Source organism: Pyrgilauda ruficollis, unplaced genomic scaffold (assembly GCF_017590135.1).
Source record: "Pyrgilauda ruficollis isolate IOZ18807 unplaced genomic scaffold, ASM1759013v1 scaffold23, whole genome shotgun sequence".
NCBI classification, from domain to species: Eukaryota; Metazoa; Chordata; class Aves; order Passeriformes; family Passeridae; genus Pyrgilauda; species Pyrgilauda ruficollis.
Window position 1 is genome coordinate 9419537 of NW_024522539.1, and position 20594 is coordinate 9440130.

A 20594-nucleotide genomic window follows, 5' to 3' on the forward strand; every position below is an offset into this window, starting at 1 on the left:
GAGCTAAATCACCTTAATCTTGAAAATAAAAATTTATTTTCAACTAAGTGTCCATTCCCCTTCAAATAAGAAGAAAAGCCAAGAGACCAAAGTATGTGTTCTGCTTGAAAGTTAAAACAACTGCAAAAGAAATCAACTAAGGTTTGCTTGCAATCTTACCAGAAAAAAACAGTAAAAATAATGAAAAGCAAACAAATGGTTGGCAACACACCCACCACCAATAATGTAAACATGTTGAATGGATCAAGTGGCTTGTAAATTATGAAATTTAATGTTATAAAAAGAAAACTATGATGATAAATTTCCCTTCTTTACAGAAGGGGGAAAAGCCTTAACAAGAAAACGTAGAGCTCCTCAGGCACAGCAGAGGAGCAAACATGACGGCCAAGGAAAAGCATACGAGGGAAGCAGGAAAAGCAGGAATCGCCCTCATTCAGAGAGGGCTGCAGAAGAGCATCCCTCGGCGTGGATGGGCGGGCAGTGTTCCTCCCGAGGCCGCCGCGGCCCGAGGACACGCCGTGACCTTGACCGCGGCGATGCTCCGGGGCTGCCGCGCCGGGGACGCCGCCAGGGGGCGCCCCGCGCAGCCCCCCACGCTCGCGGCCTCCCCGCCCCGCCGCTCCCTCAGGAGCCTCGCGCGCCTCACGGGGAGCCACGGCCGCTCTCGGCCCCAGCGCAGCTCCTCACTGCAGAACCGGGCCAGTGTCCGGAGCGGGGCCCAGCCGAACCTCCGGCAAGCCCGAGCGCCCGGCACTGCCGCAGCTCCGCCCTCGCGGGAGGGGTGTGCTTTGCGCGCCAGAGCCAGCAGGGGCCGCCATGCCCCCACCGTTCCCGCCTCCGCCCTTCCCCGGCGCGGAAGCCGTCGAGCGCCCCCAAGCGGTCGCGCTGTAACACGGCCGAGCGTGAGTGAGCGCGCTCCAGCCAATCGCCGCGAGCCGTTCGCGTTACGCCGCTTCCTATTGGCTGCCCGGCGGAGGCGGCCGCCCAATGGGCGCGGCGGAGCGCGAGGGGAAGGCACGCGCGCGCGGGAGCCGCCCCCCTTTGCGGAGCGCGCGGCGCGGCGCGGACCGGCCCTGCTGCTGCTCTGAGCGACCATGGCGCTGCCCAGCAGTTGACGTTTGGCTTCTCCCCTCTCCACCTTCTCCTCTTTCTCCGGCCCCTTCCTTCCCTCAGCCCGGGTCCCGGCTCAGGCACGTAGACGGCCGGTACCGGAGACACCGGGTCCCCCCCCCGCCCCTCAGAAACAGGCAGTAGGAGTCGGGCCGGGCGGCCGCCGGACGCGCCATGAACATCATCATCGGCATCGGCGGGTGAGAGCCGGGACCGGGCGGGGAAAGCGGGTCGGGCTGCGGGACGGGCACGGGTCTCTCGTCCCGGCCCCTCCCGGTGCCGCAGTGGGGTGGGGGGGGTGGACGCGGCCCCACGTGGCGCTTCCCGACGGCCGCGCTCTCGCCGCAGGGTCACCAACGGCGGCAAGACCACCCTGACCCGCCGGCTGATGCGGGCCCTGCCCAACTGCAGCGTGGTGCACCAGGATGACTTCTTCAAGGTGAGCGGGCCCGCCGGCCCGGGAAGGCCGCGGGAGGGCGCGGGGTGACCCCCGCGGGCTTCCGCCCGCGCTGCTGGCGCGCTGCCCGCCCTGCGCCGCCCTGCCCGCGGCCGCCGCGCTGCTGGCGGGGCCGTGCGGGGCCGGATAAGCCTGCGCTGTAGCGGGTCCCCACGACTTGCCGCGGAGCGCCGTGCTCGTGTCCGTGGGAAGATAGAGGAGCAGGCGGCTTTATCGTACTGCTCGTTTTATCTGCATGCAAAGGAACCTGGTGGAGGGTTAAGATTCCCCTTTGTAGCTTCAGGGTTTGGATCTTGAATCTTGCTTTGAAATGGGTGTTGAGCTTCTCAGTCGTTGTCCTGACCAAGCAGGTTTGTTTTTCTTGTTACTGTTTCAGCCCCAAGATGAAATAGAAGTTGAAGATGGGTTTAAACAGTACGACGGTAAGCCTTTGTTAGTGTTTTCAAAACATAACTCAAAATCTTAAAAGAGTATATTGATTCTTTATGTGCACTGTTTTGTACTGACTGTATCACTAGATGATATTTAATTACTGCTTAGTGATAGTTTTCTGTTTTGTCTTAGTGATTAGTGCATTAGATATGGAAGCTATGATGAGTACCATAAATGCTTGGATAAAAAACCCAGTCAAGTTTGAACGTTCTCATGGAATCAACAACACAATGGATGCCCAGATCTTGGAAGATAAGGAGGGAGGAGATGAAACGATCCACATTCTTATTGTTGAAGGCTTCCTACTTTACACCTACAGGTAATCAATTGTGCCTTCACACATTTTGATTTTTACATTATTTTATGTAATGGGCAAACCTCCAAGGGACTAAAAAGACTTGTTCTAAACCAAGAGTTAGCAGCTGGCATTGACTACGGCCAAGTTTAGGTGTCACAAGTCTAAACGTGGCTCTAAGTACAGGAAATGGGTATAGTTTTACTTTTCTGGGTTTTGCTATTAATTAGTGGAGAAGTAACCAAGCAGGCATCTCTTTCAGGCCACTGATTGATGTGTTCCACCATCGGTACTTTCTTTCCATTCCATATGAAGAGTGTAAAAGGAGAAGAAGGTAAGTTTGTCTGAGTTCTCTGCTATTCCAATAACATCTTACTCATTCAAGTATTTTTTTTCAAAAACTTTAAAAGACTTTAACATTGCCCATTCAAGACTTTGTTTCTCTGGAGCTTTTAGATGAGAAGAGATAAAGGTAAATGTAGTTATTGAGTTGGACTATAGCTTCCTTCACCAAACTGACCAAAAACTTCTTGTGTATGTAATGCTCAGTTTCTGCACACACCTTTCACTAGACCTTCTCCCATGCTGGTTTTCCTATTAACACAGTTCCCAGGTCTCAAACTATTTGAGGTTTTACATTTGGCTGTGTTGCACACATACACTGTTCTTACTGCAAATGAAAAATTGAATAAGATTTCAAGAGGAATAAGCAGTCAGCTAATTTACCCAAAGTTCTGCTAAAGTTTTAAGAGTTTATTAATCAGTATTTAGATCAGTCTGTCTTGGGAACTCCTTTTGCATTTTAAAGACTTTGGACCTGCACATCAGTTTCAATTTACTTGCCTAACTTGATGCTTGCAGCTCTTGCTAACTACGAACTTCTCATAAGCTCAGAAACCAAACTGGAGTCAATGGGCTTAGGCTAATGTGTAGGGAAACCCAATGAAGGATCTGTCATTTCCCTGAACTGTTTCTAGTAACAATGCCTTCATTTACAGTTCAAGGAATTACACTGTACCGGATCCACCTGGATTGTTTGATGGCCACGTTTGGCCTATGTACATAAAGCACAGGAAGATAATGGAAGAACTTGGAGTTGATGTGGGTAAGTCTTTAATGACAAAAGCACTTTATGAGATTGCTTTTCAAACCAGTGCAGTACATATTGGTCAGATGCATGAGAGGAGGTGGAGGGAGTATATTTCTCTGATACCAGCTGGGTGCATGCTTTTTAAATGAGGATCTGGCAAGCTTACAGAGACTTACTGGAGTTCTCTTATTTTACTTTCTTTAAGTGCATTTGAATGGGACAAAATCAAAGGAGGAGCTGTTTAATGATGTGTATGGACAGATCCAGAATAAGATCGAAGAGCTGCTTAACACCCAGGTATATGTCCAGGTTATGTTGCAATTCAAAGGTAAACTCTATAAAACCTGTGTTGGAAAAGTATGAAGCTGTAACTCACAATATGTTCACATCTATCTTTCTGTCTAGAAATAAGCTGCTGCTGCTGCTGATTCTTGTGAGTGAAGATGATTCCTGTTTGCTCCACGCTGTCTACCTGACTGCCTCTAAAGTTCCAGCTTCTGTGAAGACTCAACTCCCAAATTCAACTTTGTTCAACCTTTCCCTTGAAAACTTAAGTTCTATATGGCCATAATTAAAAAGCACTTCCCCTTGTCTGTGATCCTAAATTGTGCTTCAGTCTAGTATGTTCTCAGATGACTTTTTTCATGATGTTCTTAGTGTCACAGGTTAAAACATTATAGTGGAACTGATGTGAAATGGCTCAGCTATCCTAGGAGTGTGTGTATCCATATCCACACGCACTGCTTTGACTTCTTTGCTTTCAAAACTCTGCATGCATTCCTCTAAGAATTAGGCAGCAGGTATGCTTAGAAATTAGGATTGATGTTCTTCAAAAATAAGAGAACTGGAGACTTTCAGGCCATTTTACTAGCATTGAATCACTGTTACATCCAGTGCATGCATTGATCTTGAATGCAAACAAATAAGTTTAGTTTCAGGAAGAAAATTTTACATAGACAATAGCTTTCAAAGTATTGATTGTTCAAGCAATTCCTGTAGTAATCTGTAGGGTAAGGCAAGGTCAGATTGCTGTGTAAATACAAAAGTACTTTAAGGCCTCAATTTACATAAAAGAGCATGGAAAGAGCACTAAGAAGGCTTTAATCCATAGCAGGAGGAAAAGTGAATTAGTGACCAAAGCTTGATTAAGAAAAACAAACTGCTAGGTATTCCAAGAGAGAAGATATGTATTCATCCAGTGTGAAACCAGTCCACTTCTTTGGAAGGTTTTAACCAATGCTGAGAACCAGCAGTTACTTCAAGCCCAGATGCATTAGCTTCCTGACAGGGGCTGGTCCTCCCCAGTATCCCCTAGAAACAGAAAAAGTTCTTTCACATACTACTGAAGTAGGGCTTGGGGAAAGTTTTTTTTCTTATAAGATAGTGTACTGTGAAGAAATGAGCATTAGAATGTTCTGATCACAACTGAGGATGTACTTTGCTTCTAGCAAGGAACAGTCTGTACCTGATTGTTTTTCTTCAATACTTACTTAAGTAGTGCATTCCAATAGAGCAGAGGCATCATATCAGCTTTCATGTGGTACATGGTGGTTCTCTCCTTACTCTGGTCAATAGGAAAGGTCTCCAAAGGCTGAGCATTGTAGTCAAACTCTGCCAGGATCACCTTATTATAGGCTGTTACTAATGGGCAGGAAGTGTATCCATCATACTGCAATGAAAAATTACCCACTTCTCATTATTCTGACCAAAGCCTAAAGGCTGAGGTTTTACAAGCCATGGTTAAGTCACATTTCAAAATAACTTTCTAGGAGGTTTCTGCATTTCCAGTGTAAATACCAGTGAAGTTGGAAGGCTGCTGTGCCAATTCTGATTTATTAACCATAATACTAAGCTACTCTATTTCAAGTGTAGATCTGCTTAACATTGCTTAAATTAGACCCAACCTAGAACAACAGGGCATGATGTCATTAATAGTTGGTTGTTGTAACCAGTGGAACTGGTGACCAGCAGATCTGGATGAGAACTGGTGTTTACTTCAACAAGCCAACAGGATCTTTAGTGAGAATTTCCAGAGAATTGCAGGATATTCACATTAGTGCCCCAAGGAAGCCATGTGTAAAATAAGAGTAAAGGCTCAAGGACAAATTTGAACATAATTTAGGCTTAAAAGCTATAGTACAGAAACTTCAGTTTAACACCTTAAAAGATCATGTCCTACACAGGAGAAGCGAGTTGGCAAGAGTTTTTCAGGAGCAGGTATTACCTTAACAGTGTAAGTAAATCGCTTGCAGTGATGAAAACCCTGACTAATCAGCCTCTAATCTTCTCTCAACTCAGAAGTCAGGGCATCAAAGAGGTAACACTCAATGGCAGTATCATGAACTGTGCAATTCCATTACTACTCTGACATGCAGCAAGTAACCATTTAGCACCACAACTGCAGAGGCAAAGCCTTTTCTGCCTTCTGGTTTACCCACTCAGCTGCTTGCAAGACTTCCTGCATAAGAAGGGAGAAAACATTCAAGAGAATTTCTCCCTAAGACAAGAACTGTAAGTACCTTTTTAACTGGCAACTCGTTCTTCATTACCAGAGAAATGGTTTTATCAAGGACTCCAGACTGTGCAGCTAAATGAGAAAGAAATAGAAATGTACTAAGACTGTTTCAGCCAACAATTATTGTCATTACTAAAGCAAACAGTAGTAGCCAAGCATTTTGTTGGATAATTCAGCTGCAATTGACCTTACATGTAAGTTTACTGTCCCAGATTTGAAAAAAAAGACTAATGCTTTGGCCTCACTTCTTTGAACATGCTAAAGCTTAATGAAACTTGAGCTGATATTTTTAGCCTATGCCCATTCTCCTATGATAAGTTATACTTGCTCAGTCTTATCAAACACTAACATTCTGGCACACTGAAGTTGTTTCATTTTGAGTGCTGTAACTGTAGACCCATTTACTGAAGTACCCCACCCTTTCATTACATCAATAACATACTGTATAGCCTGGGGTTTTTTCTACTCTTATTTGCCTTTTATCAGTTATGAGACCATACACTTAAAGTGTTTTAATTGTGGAACCTGTGGCTACAAGGCCAAAAAATGTGATTTTTTGATAGTGACTTGATAGTGCATGTGTCACTATTTAGGTGACACATGCATGAGGAGCTTAGATAAAGCAGAAAGGTTCATTACTGAATGATGAGTTAATACAAGAATACCTGATTCATTATATGCCATTCTGTGAACACAAGAAATATAATTAATCTGTGAGGCATCTGGAACAACAGAACTGTTGGGTTAGTGGCATCAACATGGTCTGTAGGTAACTAGTTGGCCCAGGAGACTCTGGTCTTTTTGAAAGCTCAAAATTGAAGTCACGACCTCAGGAGTAGCAAACTAAACAAAAACCTTACTGTGACTCCACTCTTGTCATTTACACACACAAACATACACATGCAACTTTACCTACAGCTGCAGCAGTTTTTGATGTTGGAAGGTTGGTGCAGTCTCCAATACCAAAGACATTAGGATACTTTTTATGTTGTAGAGTCTCCTTATCTAAATCCACCCAGCCGGCTGCATCTGAGACAGGACTATTGATGAGTACAGCAGGTGGCCCCATTGGGGGTGTGACATGAAGCATTTCATACTGAACAGAAAGAAAAGACACTCAATGGTTAGTTCATCAGAGCAAACTCTATCTGTTGGTATAAGGCAATAAGCACAGTGTGGAGAGAGGGTTTCTTGGGTTTGTGTCTGTTTTGGTTTTTTAAACACAAGTATATAGAATGGAAATCTGCTCTCAAATTTCAAGTGCATCCTTTAATTAACATGAAACTTATCAAGCAATTCTATTTGGAAGCAATTTGCCTTCCTCCATACACACTTGACACATTCCCATGGCATACAGGACTCCAGGCATTATTTATGAGAGATTTTTTCTTCTCTCCACCTTGGTTTCAAAACTTTTAATATTCTGTTAGAGATAGTACTCTCAGGGGGAACAGCAATGCACAACGAAGCAGACTGTGTTATAACAATGTAAAAGTTACTTTGCAGTACACAAGGAAAATAGAACCAAATGAGGGGTCTGAAAGCTCCTGACCTGACAAACTTCAGTCACTCCAGGTTTGTCCAAGTTTTCAAACACAGCTTCTTGCTTGTCTGCTCGAACTTCTATGAGGTTGCGCTTGTAGTTAACAGTAAGATTCCTGTCCTTTATTACTTCAAGCAATGCATCAGCATATTTCTTAACAGCAAAAATCACACCAAGTGAGGTGTTGAACATGATGTTTGCTTTGGAACGTTTTCCTGTCTGCAGGAGGAGATCCAATTAGCCTTTTCTATTATGAAACTGTGACAAGAGGAGACAAAAGAACTGTGCTGCACTACTAAAGAGCTGATAGAACTATTCATGCAGTTCAATTATTAATGAATGTTTAATATTTCACAGCACATTAGAAGGTAGACCCTTTCAGCATGAGGTATCTCACACAATTCATGAGAAGAGGTGGCTGCAAAGCACTGAGGAACTGCTGTATGCAGGTTAAATTCTTGAAGCAGTTTTGTGTTAAAAAGCTTTCTGAAATTTTCACTTCTGTGCATAATTCAGGTACTCACCCAGCTGGTAGCTCATGAAACTTAAACACATATGAAGCCTGACGCTTCCACCTGAAGTTGTCTTTTGCTTCCACTAAGCCTGGCTAAGACTCCTCCTGATGCTGAGACAATGCACCCTCAGGAGCAAGCATAGCCACTTTTCAGACTAGTAGACAAATAGCAACAGGAATTAAGTACTTAAAGTTACAAGAATGATGTAATTCAAGCCAGCATTATTTTGCTGTACTATGTATAAATTAGGCTGAGAACAGTTGTATCGGCAAGCCATTCTTTCAGTATGAAATTCTGAACTGAATTTCTGAATTCTACAGGTTTCTCTGGTATTAAATGTATGCTACATATGTATGTAAAATCCATTTACCTGCATTCCTTATACATTAAAAATGAAAAAGCAAGTCAGTCACTTTAATAATCCTGAGTCACAGCACTCTCATGTGGTTTATATTTGTTTTAAAGATAATATGAAAACCTTAGAATAAGCCTTCCTTCCAGCTGTGAGAAACAGCACTGGCAGAGAGGGTAAAATACTTACTTTTCTCATGTATGCGTCTGATAAATACATAATCTTCTGAGGAGCCCCTGCACACTTCACTGGAGTATTTGGAAAAGTGAAGATAGCATTTCCTTCCTTAAAATCTTGTAAAGCTCTCCATGTTTTCTCTACTGTCTGGGCTGAATAATTGGAACCTATTTTAGGGTGATTAAAACCTTCAGGCAAGCCTTTGATCTAGGAAAAGAGAAATTAAGGTTTCAAGTACAGATGACAAAAGTTTTGTCATCATTGACAAGTATTAAATACAGACTGAGAAATAACTGCATAAGAAGTTTCTATCAATAAGAAAGTCCATACTTGCTACTTGGTATTTTTAAAAATAGGCCTAGCAATAAAACAGTTACTTCCTTTAGAATTAGTATATGATTTTGTAGATGTACATTTAGTGAAATTGGTCTGCAACATCTCAGCATGTCTTCACTGCAGATCCAGTCCCAAGTTTTTGTAGACTGAAATTCAGAGTAACAATATATATACATCATCACAAATAAAAATCATGTAAAAAAAAAAAAGTTTAATTAACCTTATAAATTTTCTGCAGCCAGTTGCAAATACCTGTATTTTCCTAGTGTCATTTTGTTTTAACTAATCTGCATCCAGTAATTATTTCCCTATTACTCCTACTATGACCTGAGCATCTGCTTGTGAGAAAGTGGTACCCATTTCAAAACAACGGATTGCAGAAATTCTGTGAGAATATGGAGTCATGTTACAGGCACTGCCATGTGTTTGGGACGCTCCAGTCTGCACCGGAATACACTGCTGGTGAAGAGAAACCATCCCCCTTTTTCAAGTGTCCACTTCTGCTTTAAATGTGGTATTTTTCATTACAGAGTGTGATTAACTGTGTTACATGGCTTCTACTAGTGAACACTGAATTTACTTTTATCAGTTTGTACTGAAGCAATAGATATGAAGACTGAGAGAAGGGTCACTGAACATGCTGCAACTTCTAATTCCACTGACCTAACCACCAGAGCTTATTTGTGACTGTAGCTAACTGAGACCAGCTCTTGCTTGACACACATCCTGAAAGCTTTTCAAAGAGATACTTAAATGTATTGTCAGGTATACATCATATTCAGGTCAGAGTAAAACCACAAGAGTCAAATTGCTCAGACATCTTGCTTTCTGCGTTTTCCTCCTCCTACATATCACTGTGGTCATTCTTGCACCAACATTTTCCTCAGAGTGCCACTGTGTGAAGTGCACAGGAAACGTTTCACAAGGGAAGGGCCCCAGGGCCTATTTAAACACAGGCCTGGTAACTCAGCTGGCTCCTTTTGAAGTGCATCTTTTAAGAAAGGTGAGGGTAGCTCAAATTAATTCTGCAGGTCAGATTTTATTGACTGCTCTGTGTTCCTCTTTCCATTTAGGTTAGAGATGCCTCAGACTCCAGTCAGCACACCTTATTATCTCACTACAAGCTGCCTTAAAGCTCTAGATTTAACGTGCTGCCCCATCTGCTGATATTGCCACAGAGATGCAACAAAGTTGTCATAAAAGGCTTTCCCAAGGGTAATTTGGGTTATTACACAGAGATGTGTAGAAGTAAAGTCATTGATCTGTCTTCTAGCTCTTTAATTCATAGCGTTCAACACCTTGCAGTACAAAACAGTTCTGAAAATACCTTTACTTTTATGAATGTATGTGATGCTATTAAAATTAGTAAAAATATGATGACTGTAAAACAAATACCTTTTCATAATGCAGACTAATTCCAAGAGCAATTATCAGATACTTGTAAGATACCTGTTGTATAAGGAACAAAAAGTATTTTAGACAAACAAACCAAACTATTACCTCAAAGTAAATTTCAGTTACCTGACACCAAGAGTCACAAGGAAGGAGATATAGGAAGCATCAATACATAAATTAAGCTCTAAGAATTCTAGTTTAAATGCTAACTGCATTATGAGTTGCACACACAGCCTCTGTTATACACAGACCCAGGTATCTCGAGCAAAATGTTCTCTCTTTTCTGTTCAGTTCACCATACACAGGGCAAAGGCTTATGATAATAGTATTTTAAGTTGATGTTATTCTAACCTAGTTATCTACCACAATTTTTATCACAAAAATATTTTAGATTGAAGTACATAAGACTAACTGGAATTTCCCAGCCTCCTAGATGCTGGAGGCCTCTGCTCAATAGTCAGTTCTAAGGGAATCTGCAGGAAGAGGACAGAACTCATGACATAAATAAACTTTTTTCTTTTTTACATTATTACCCTGCTATCATTCTCCAGCCAGACACAGTTCTTATCTGGATCCAATGCTGTAACTTGAGATTTGATCCACTCAACACCTGCAGGCATTACACTTGCCATTGGACGTGCAGAAGCTGCCAGCTGCTTTGCCCCACCACCAACCAGGGTCCACAGGGGCTGATAGTAATGAGTCTGAAATAAAAGTTCAAAGGGACATTTCAAAACTGTTTAAAGGGACTTAAAGGCACACCACTCTAATGGAAACAATGTACTCTAAACATTGTATTATTTTTAACAAAAGAAGCTGTATAAATAACAAAGACTTTTCCATGATAAACCTGCAGGGATGCACAAATCTCACGGAGAAGAAAGTGTCATATAAAACCTTTTGAAAGATGGTTAGCTGGCTTACTTTCCACAGTTAAAAACATTTGGGCTGGAGAAGGATGAGAATCAAACCCATGTGGTCACATGTAAAATGCTTATTCTTTGCAGTGCTTTACAGCAGAGGACACTCACCTTATTTGGCTCAACAACAGCCACATTTTCTGCCCCCACTTTCCTCTTCATCCGAGCACTCATGGCGATTCCACCAGCGCCTCCACCCAACACAAGTACTTCATAATAATCCTTGGCAGCACACCTGGCTGCTGTGTGTAAGCTGAAGGAGCTCATCTTCTGCATTCCTGGTTTCAGCAACCACACAGCAGAACGGAGGCAGGAGCAGGAGAACACTGCTCCAGCTGCTGACATCTTTCATTAAGTGGGAAGCTAGGAGATAAGGAAAGGCACCAGTAACAATTACAGGAAGCAGTATTTATATTTATTAAAGTGCCTGCATTAGTTGTCAAGGCAAAAATTTTAATATTAAATTCCTCGAGTCATCAGACAAGAATTACAGCTTTTTCATTTATTTACTCATTTATGTTACTTACAGACTGGAATTTCAAAATCACACCCAAAACCTCATATTTTCAAGAAAATCTGCCAATGTTAGCTTCAAAAATTCTCCACTACACTAGAGGTAGCTGAGTAACTCATTCTGCACCTTTCTGTGCTATCTTGACATCCCTCATGTCTGTGTACCATGAATTCTTTGTAATTTTTTATAATACATGCCCCGTTATTAATCCATAGAGTTACAATTTAGGACAGAGGGAGAACAATCTCAGAGGCATCCACTGTAAAACAAATGTTAATAATTTTGTTTTGCATATGCAAAACATGATGCAAACATTTTCTTCTCATCTGCTCCCCATTCAGAACAAAACACCCAAATCCACGGGAAGTTAGTTTCACTTCAGAAGGCTGTTTATCATCTGTGCAGGCAGCTATTTAAACATGTGTTCTTCCATTTATAGATATCTTTGACTCTAAGGCTATTTGTTTGCATGGTTTTAGAATACTGTTTAATATTGAAGAAAATGCACTTGAAAGAAATCATAGTTAAGACTGAGCAGGAGCGCTCAGTATCTCAAATGGAGCCTAGAACAAACACGTAACCGAAGCACGGCAGCTCTAGCAGAGTTCTTGCTCAGGACAACTGCAATTTCTTCCTCTCCAGGGCAGCCACCTTATGCTAAGCTCCTCAGACTGCCTACTTTATCGAACCAGTTTATTGAAGGAAGTTGGAACAAACAAAGTTAGACGAGTCCTACTAGCAAGAAGTACAGATCATTGCAACTATTCTTTACACAGCTCGCCACAGATCAGCAGTTCAAGCATTCCACCCATGCACGTGTGCTGCTCGGCGGGCAGCTCCCCGGCCGGCTCCAGAGCCGCGAGCCCCGCAGCGCCGGTCGCAGCGGCCGCTGCTCCGCGGCCCCGAGCCGAGGCACCCGGCCCGGCGGGGGGAGCAGGGCTCTGACCCCGGGGCCGGGGCAGACCCGGTCCGCGCTCGGCGAGGCCGCAGCGGCCCGCAGGCTGCCCCGCCGGCACGGCCCGCCCGCCGCCTCGCTGCTCGGCCCAAGCCGACACCCGCGCTCCCTCACGGCAGCACCCCGGGACCCCCGGGCCCGCTCCCCGCTCCGCACTCACCGCTCTTTGCACCGAGCAGGGCGGGCAGGGACCGCGCCGTCGGCCGTGTGCGATCGGCGCCGGGTGCCGGGAGCGGCGGGGCGGAGTTCGGGGCTCCGGGTGCTGCCCGGCCGCGGGCAAAGGCCGCGCTCCGGCCGGGAAGGGCCGGGCCGGGCCGGGCGGGGCCGGGTGTGCGCAGCGGGCGGTGGTCGCGGAGCCCCCGCGAGGGGCTGGGGCGGGCGCTGCGGTCCTGGCAGGCATCGATGGCACCTACAGTTCCAACCCCGTGCTTCCCAAAGTTTTGAAACTGCAATCCTAAACCTGGCCCCCTGCCAATCCCTGATCGAAACCCAGCCGTGCATTCGGCTGGCCTCCATCCCAGTCCCACCTGACACACACAGCACGGCTCACCCACAGCGCCGTTACCGACAGCGGGATCACGACCACTGCAGTACCTGCCACGGAGTGAGCACTGACACTTCAACACCTGAACTTCCTCCAGTTACCTGTGAGCACCAGCCCTAACTATAATCTAGGAGCCCTTTTCCATGGACAGAAAACCATAAAAAAATATTAAGCACAGTAAAATAACACCAAAACACTTACTAGATCAATAATTAATAATAAATGAGCTCTGATGGAGTGCATCCCCCAGTGATAGCCAAAAGCTCTCTTTTCAAAGCTGCTGAACACCTACAGTTCCTGGGTTTCACTGGACAGAAAGTGTACTGAAAGAAGACACAAATCAGTATTTTTTAAAGTGTCATGGAGATCAGACTTTTTTGTTAATACAGAGACTTCTATTCTCTAGAGAGAAAAAAGCCCCAGGGTTTATAGTTATATCCTTTAAAACACCCAAACTGCCCATTTTTATAATTTTTATGAGTTGCTCAACTTCCTGTTTCCAGCTGCCTTTGTATAATCAGAGTGCAGCCTTTTTTCCACGTTTTTTTGTTCTAAGCGGTTGATCCTCATCTCTGTTCACGAGAAAATTGTTGGGCTGTTTTTTTAAACATGTATTTTTAGGACTGCCTTTAAACATGGCAGTATTTTCTTTAAGCTCCCATGCATATTTCCCCACAGACTGCTTACAGAGCCTGCAGTTTTAAGTTTAAAAATTACTCATTAATTCCATAATTCAGAAACTCACAAACCAAACATGAAGAAACTCCTCACCTGTAGCACAGAGGCCTCCAGCAGCCATGGGGAGCACTGCCTTAACCTTTCCAAAATCCAGGCAGGATGAGAGGGTGGGACTGCTGTGTGAGGGCTGGGCACACAGTGCCTAACCCTAACCCTGTACTACCACATCTATCTACTCCGTAAGTAACTTTTAATAAAATCAAGCAAGACTAAGTGTACACAGCAACAGAACTGCTCACTCAAGCTGTGCATGACGATGCAAGCACACAGTTTTAGACGTCAGTATTATTAAATTCATCCAATTCAGCATTTACTTTTATGCATTAAGACTTCCAAGAGTGTTTGGCTGAACATCCTATGGAGATAATGAATTGCAGTTTTCATTGAAGTAATTTAAGAACACATCAATAGAAGTTATGTAAATGGAACAAACTTCATCCTATATATTTTTATTAATTTCCCCCCTTTATTACATAAAGGTGAATTAGTAAAATTAGGTCCTTATTCATAGAAAACCCAGATCTTACCATACTTTTATAGGAAAAGTTAATCAATTACATTTTTTATGTATGTGCATGTGATTCCTCAGGTAAGCACTGTCAGCTTTTACTCCTTTAATTAGAAATTATTTCAAGTGCTGAAATGTACCAAAGTTTAAAGTATCAATTTCTGTGAATTTCTTAGAATTCTCTAGTTTTAGTTAAAATAACCATGACTTTTTCTGAAACAAAACAAAACAAAATCCCAAAAAAACACAGTTCTTTGGAAAAAACCACACAGTTCTTGACAGAGAAAGAGAATATGACTTGAGACAGTCAACTGGATTCTATATGAGGGCATACAAATCAAGAAATATCAAAGGAGTTAAATCCTGATGTGGATACTGAGGCATCCAGTTTCATGTTATAGTTTAATGAGAACAGTTTTAATTCCCAGAATCTGATTGTGAAATTACATTACACAATAAAATACTTAGACAACATTTAGTTATGTACATTCTGCTCCAAAAAAATGGACTGTGGAAATTCTTTACATTTCTCTTAGAAATACATACAAACCACAGCAGAGGCCAACAATCCACTGGCAATTAATAGCCATGAGTCAACTTCAGGGAAAAATACCTGGGGAAAGTTTTAATCTAATACTGCTACACTGAAAGCATTTCAGTGTCTCTTCAGACTGCTTGAAGTACTTTGTTCTCCTTGCCCCAAAACATTATCCCAGTTTACCTTTCATGATGCCTGAGTACTTGTTAGAGTACATCTTTCACAGAAAAAGATGTCAAATATTAAGAATAGGAAATTAGGACTTCAGAAAATGGCAATACAGAAAGTCCAGGCAGGTGCACACTGTGTGAGTCATCTAAAACAGAAGGAAAATAAAATTGACTGTGCCCCTGTGATACATTCCTATACATATTTTATGGAAAACTTTACATAGCTTACCCTTTATCTTACTTCAAAACACATCATTTACACTATTACTTAAAAAGAAACAGATATACTTGAAAAGAAACACAGTTATAAAATAACTAGTTTGTTAGACTGTAGGAACAAATAATTTAAAGCTCTTTCACTAGTCTAGACAATTTGTACATTCATTTGAATGGGAGTTCACACCAAGTGCTGCAAGATAGGAATTACATTCAGAGAAATGGATATCAACCTCCCTTCCAAATTTCTCATCAGTACACACTAATAATCATCAATCTGGGTGAGAACTCTCTTATAAAAAATATCTTAGACAGCCCTGAAGTGCAAATGATTCATTTGTTAAGGAAAAAACAGTAAATGCAGTAGTTTTCCTACAAGTGGCTGAATTTCACATGAAGTGGAAAATTTTAGTTTTGGTTATGTTTTATTTTGTCACACAAGATAAAGAAATTACAACTTCTAATCCCACAAAAATATGCTTAGACCACACAAGTCTTCCTAATAAACCATTACAGAAGCAACAGTTTCCTGGTTTGACTTAAATGTTTGTGGAAGCACATATTCATTAATATTCGCACTGTGCACACATCAATTTTGACAATCTTTAGTGTTCTGCTTCTCCCCTGCCAATCATTTCAACTGGGAATTTATTCAGAAGTTACTTTAAAGCTGTTCTTAAATTACTTGATGAAAAAAAAAAAAAAAAAAAGATTGCTGCAATGAAGTGAACTTTCAAGCAAATACACTGCTATTTTCTTCAGTTCTTTAGAGAGGGATCAAACTAAGGCACAAGAAATCAGTATTTATGATCAAAGACAGATCCCAACTACATGAAACAAAGCAGTTTCAGTGAAAATGCAGCCACTGAAGTCTGGTGATATGAATTGAACTTTAAGAAGTTCTCTTCATTTTGTCTGAAAAACATGTGCCAGTCATCAAATCTCTCAGAATTCTGAACACCGAAAGAACAGAAGAAAACAAAAATGGATAGGTACTTAAAACTATGATGCCTAGTTCTCCTATATACATATATATATAAAAATTAACTTACATTATAATATCAAACTGCATAGCATTACAAAAGAAGGCAACTTGAATGGCTGAAATTAAAAAATGTGAATGTTACCAACTCTATTATTACCATTCTGGAATTTATAATACCACAGAGTATACTGTTGCTAGCAACAGCTATAGCCCAATTTAAGCAAAGTCTGCCTTAATGCCAGTGAATGTAGAAATCATTAATTCAGACAGTTGTTGCATGCCCTGTTTTCAGGTCCTCTTTGCAGGTTTTGCTGTTAACTGTTTCTCTCTTTCAAGTTCCTTCTCACGCTGCTGCTCTCGTTCCAGTTCTTCCTTCTGCCTCTTTTGCTGCAGCTTAAGTGCTCTTTTCTAAACAGAAAAGACAAGAAAATAACTGTAAGTTTTATAGATATATTTAAGTTGAAGCAACAAAATCCCTCCCATTCTGCCTCTCTGCAACACACCCTCCTTATGACTGAATGTAGCACAAAGTGTTCATTTTTCCTTCATCCCTCCCACTTTCAGCTTATTGTTCCGACATGGGAAATTTGTGATCTACACTGGGAAAACACAAACTGGAGCCCCTTCAGTCTCACTAAAGTTATCCTTTGGGTATACCTGACAAGGCTCTTACCATGCAATTTACTGTCTCCAAGAAAAAATTCTCTTGTTAGACACTGACTAATCTTGCCAGAATGTAACCAGGCTGTCTATACAGCATGAAATCAGTGAACCTATGCCACTGTTAATGGCAGAAGGAGAAATTCTTACATTTGTGACAATCTAGTTTCCATTGAAATGAAACTGAAACAACAAAGATAACTGCTTGGAATGAAGTGGACTAAGCAACAGAACAAGGCATGATTCTTACACCACCTAAACATGAAGATTACACTGAAAGAGTAGTTCAGATGTGTATGATGCCTGAGCACCATTAGGAGCAAATGAAAGGTTAAAAATATACATGGCTTGGAGCTACTGAAAACATCCTTTTGAGATAAAGTTCTATTCAAATCAGAATTTTCAGTATGCATCCAAAACAAAAGTTGGAATTCAATAATATATAAGCAAATATCTGTATTGGAAAGTAAAAATATTTATCCCACTTACTTTTAACTTTGATGTCTTCTCATGCAGCATCATCATTTCATTTCTAATATTCACTAATTTGTTGTGATAGTGTTTAGCTTCTGAAAACTTAAAAACCATAACTGTTAAAGCATTGACTGTCAAGTTAGAATAGTTGTTTTATAAAGCTACACAGTAAAATAGCAATCAAAAACAGTGATTACCAGAACAGTTTGATAATGGAACAAACATGTTCAAGTTTATATATAAAATTTACATGTCACATATATTAGTACAGAAAACTATTACATCTCAACAGTTACACACAGTAATCTACTGAGTTAAGATTCATGCAACAGAACAAAAATATTACAACTTTATGCACCATACAGGAGTGTTTCATGCTCCATTCCTGCTAGTCTGAAGAGGTGCACAGAGCCCATGCTGGAGTCTCAATCCTACTGAAAAAATGTGTACATTTGCTTTGGCTGCTGGGTTTGAACAGCCAGTCCCACCAGTGCTGCCTGGCTGAGCCTGCTCTCTCTTCCCAATGCCCTTCCTATTAAGGGAAACATCCTGGTTCCCACCCTCTCCAGCAATTTGTCCCTAATATCTGAACTGGTTTTCTTCCTGTAGGTCATTGAGAAAAAGGAAAAGACACAAGCTGCTAGGAATGCTTCAGCAAGAAAATCTATGCTAATCTAGAATTTAAAAGGCATTACTGATACTTACCAAAGCATTGATATCAACAATGGAGTTACACTCTTTGAATTTTGAAATTTCTTGTTCTAATGTTTCTAGCAGTACCACTTGGTTCTGTCTAAAACAAAAAAAGATGCATAAATTCAAAGTAAAGCACCACATATGCTTTTCAACCAGCCCTTTAAATAGACTTTTAATCAAAACAGTACCAATAAACACTTTTTAATACCAGATTCCTCTTATACATTGCTAGGCAATTTCAGTAAAAACGTGAGTAAATTACTTTAGAAAAATCCAGCTGCTATTTGTTGCACAAATTCAGTTGGTATGATACAGCACATGGATATCCAGGATAAATATCCCACAGACCCTGAAGAGGCACTCTCCAGGTTGCAGTGGCTGACTGAAGGAAGAACAATTAGCTCTTGACTTTCCACTAGGGTGCCTCTGTGTCATGACACAGGACTAAGTTATTTCTGTACAGAACTCGTGTGGATTCCTGGTGATTATAAAGGATCTCCATCCCACACAAATCAGCTGAAGTCCTTCCAGACAAAGGCTGCCCTTGGCAGGAGCACAACCACATCATGCATGGTGAAACCCAAACTAAGGTACCCTGCAAAACCTGAGATGGATCTGTGTAAAGCTCTTTCCAGTATCTCTGTATCCATGGCAGATCTGATCTGCATTTGAAATCAACTGCTCTTGGTTATCAGTGAGGTATCAGTGTACAAACAACTCTTATCTCTTTAGCTCCTTACTTGTGTTTTTCAAGTGTTTTGCAATATGGTTTAGAGAATGAACAATAAACAGTATCTCACTACAAGCTTCCTTGAATATAAACTGCATGTCTCCAAGCAAAATAAATCCAGCTTTTAGCACACTTTTCCACTACAGAAGTAAATAAACATTTAAGAAATCTAGGTCTACTGCTCTGCCTGGCTTAGGGGATTTTACTCTTCTAGTGTTACACATTCTTCTTCTGTGCTCACAGGCTACACTGCAGATTAAACACCCCCTGGTACTCCCACAGATCACTGAATTATTCAGGCTGCTTGAGTCAGGATACAGAAATGCTGATAAACTATATTCCAGTTACAGGGAGCTGGCACATTATATTGAAAAGAGCAGCAAACCAAGTATGCACGTGTATGAAGCTGGTTTCAAAAATCTGCTTACGTAAGTTCCTGCAGTGCTGATTTTGATCGCTGAAGATCAGGCAGATAGTGGGAAATCAATCCTTCAGTTAGCTGCTCCACAGCTTTCTCATCTATTAAAGGCAGATCTTCTACGACTCCTTCATCTGGAGACGCATCACTGGGACCTACAGCCAAGAACAGCAAGGCTGAATATAGTGTGACAGGTCAGCACACACTTCAAGTTTCACCTGGAGGAACTATATGTTCCTTTTCAAAAAATGAAATGCATTAAAACACAGTAAAATTCTCTGCACTTTTTCAACTTTTGTCTTTCTCCTCTTCTTTTTGCCTCCCTTATTCTCCTGTATCACAAGCTTCCTAGTAAACCCTTTTATGTGAACTGCAGCAGAATAGAAAGAAGGAAATATAACTGTTCCATATATATCTTAAAAAAAAAAAAAAAAAAGATTGAGTACTCCAGTCTACTGAAGAAAAAAAAGGGCAACATCAGTGCTCTAACTATGCATCAAGAGTACCTAAACATTAACAGCCCCCAGCCTTTGCTTTCAAAGTCTGAGAACAAGCTAGGCTAGGAAAGGTCTTCGCCTGACACTCAAAACAGAGTGTTCAAGAGTTCACGCTGAACTCCAAGAACTGAACTTCACAGCCTGTAAGTTTCGTATGGGCACGCTACGATTATTTTTTGTCTGCTCGTGGAAGATAAAACCTTTTACCCAACAAGCCCCCGCACGGGAGAGAGCGATGCGGGAGAGGCAGCCCCTGGCCCCCGCGGGAGCCCGCCCGTAACACCGGCTGTGGCGGAGCCTCCCGGGGGACGCCTTGCTCTGACCGGGCCCGGCGAGGACTCCAGCCTCTCCTCAACTCTCCCCGCACCCGCGTCCCGCCCGGCCCGGGCTCCCCTCACGTACCCAGCGAGCGCCCGGGGTCACCCGTGGCCGCCGCCTCCTTCCCCTCCGGCCGCTCCGCGCCGCTCATCGCTGCCGCTCCCGGCGCGCTCCGGCAGGGCAGAGCAGGGCACGGCAGGGCAGGGCCGCCCGAGCCCGTGCCGCGCTCCGGGCCTGGGCCGCGCGCCGGGCGCGGAAGTGACGCGCGAGTGACGATGGGGACGTTGGGTGACGAGCCTGGCAGCGGGGCCGCGCCTGAGAGCGGGGCCGCGCCCGGCACAGCCGCCCGAGCCCGTGGCAGGCGGGTCCGGCTGCCCTCACCGAGCGGGCCGGCCCGGCGCCCCCCGGCCCGCGCTCCGCCGCCGCCGCACCATAGAGCCGCCGCCGCCGCGCTCCGGGCCTGGGCCGCGCGCCGGGCGCGGAAGTGACGCGCGAG

At 42.9% G+C, this 20594-nt stretch overlaps 3 protein-coding genes across 4 annotated transcripts; 1 reads left to right on the forward strand and 2 right to left on the reverse strand.

Moving 5' to 3' along the window:
- The first annotated feature begins 1022 nt into the window (after nt 1-1022).
- Nucleotides 1023-3989, forward strand: LOC121354371 (nicotinamide riboside kinase 2-like). The gene is made up of 8 exons (XM_041468938.1): nt 1023-1310; nt 1459-1549; nt 1944-1989; nt 2132-2318; nt 2557-2628; nt 3293-3399; nt 3590-3681; nt 3790-3989. The coding sequence occupies exons 1-8, from the start codon at nt 1285-1287 to the stop codon at nt 3793-3795; spliced, it is 627 nt and encodes a 208-aa protein (XP_041324872.1). The 5' UTR covers nt 1023-1284; the 3' UTR covers nt 3796-3989.
- Nucleotides 3990-4233: 244 nt separating this feature from the next.
- Nucleotides 4234-13126, reverse strand: SQOR (sulfide quinone oxidoreductase). 2 transcript variants are annotated; one of them, XM_041468936.1, is made up of 10 exons: nt 12767-13126; nt 11249-11500; nt 10751-10921; nt 10218-10271; nt 8499-8693; nt 7452-7661; nt 6812-6995; nt 5904-5971; nt 4875-5053; nt 4234-4695 (listed from the first exon to the last, which is right to left on the reverse strand). In XM_041468936.1, exons 2-10 carry the CDS (start codon nt 11480-11482, stop codon nt 4638-4640), a joined length of 1353 nt encoding a protein of 450 aa, XP_041324870.1. In that variant the 5' UTR covers nt 11483-11500; nt 12767-13126; the 3' UTR covers nt 4234-4637. The 2 variants fall into 2 exon arrangements, with proteins under 2 accessions (XP_041324870.1, XP_041324871.1); XM_041468937.1 differs by lacking the exon at nt 12767-13126 and having other exon boundaries at nt 11249-11502.
- A 1181-nt stretch (nt 13127-14307) lies between these two features.
- Nucleotides 14308-20533, reverse strand: BLOC1S6 (biogenesis of lysosomal organelles complex 1 subunit 6). Its single transcript, XM_041469174.1, has 6 exons — nt 20456-20533; nt 20183-20319; nt 19294-19438; nt 18145-18232; nt 17455-17541; nt 14308-16713 (listed from the first exon to the last, which is right to left on the reverse strand). Exons 2-6 carry the CDS (start codon nt 20247-20249, stop codon nt 16594-16596), a joined length of 507 nt encoding a protein of 168 aa, XP_041325108.1. The 5' UTR covers nt 20250-20319; nt 20456-20533; the 3' UTR covers nt 14308-16593.
- Nucleotides 20534-20594: the final 61 nt, after the last annotated feature.

Coding starts and splice junctions, on each gene's coding strand:
- BLOC1S6 (XM_041469174.1), bottom strand. CDS start 20,249: ATGAGCGGCGCGGAGCGGCCGGAGGGGAAGGAGGCGGCGGCCACGGGT. Junction 19,439..20,182: donor TGACCCCGGGCGCTCGCTGG/GTACGTGAGGGG, acceptor TCTTGGCTGTAG/GTCCCAGTGATGCGTCTCCA. Junction 17,542..18,144: donor TTGTTGATATCAATGCTTTG/GTAAGTATCAGT, acceptor ATGGTTTTTAAG/TTTTCAGAAGCTAAACACTA.
- LOC121354371 (XM_041468938.1), top strand. CDS start 1,285: ATGAACATCATCATCGGCATCGGCGG. Junction 1,550..1,943: donor ACCAGGATGACTTCTTCAAG/GTGAGCGGGCCC, acceptor TTACTGTTTCAG/CCCCAAGATGAAATAGAAGT. Junction 2,319..2,556: donor TTCCTACTTTACACCTACAG/GTAATCAATTGT, acceptor CATCTCTTTCAG/GCCACTGATTGATGTGTTCC.
- SQOR (XM_041468936.1), bottom strand. CDS start 11,482: ATGTCAGCAGCTGGAGCAGTGTTCTCCTGCTCCTGCCTCCGTTCTGCT. Junction 10,922..11,248: donor CTGTTGTTGAGCCAAATAAG/GTGAGTGTCCTC, acceptor CTTTTATTTCAG/ACTCATTACTATCAGCCCCT. Junction 5,972..6,811: donor AAAAACTGCTGCAGCTGTAG/GTAAAGTTGCAT, acceptor TTTCTCATTTAG/CTGCACAGTCTGGAGTCCTT.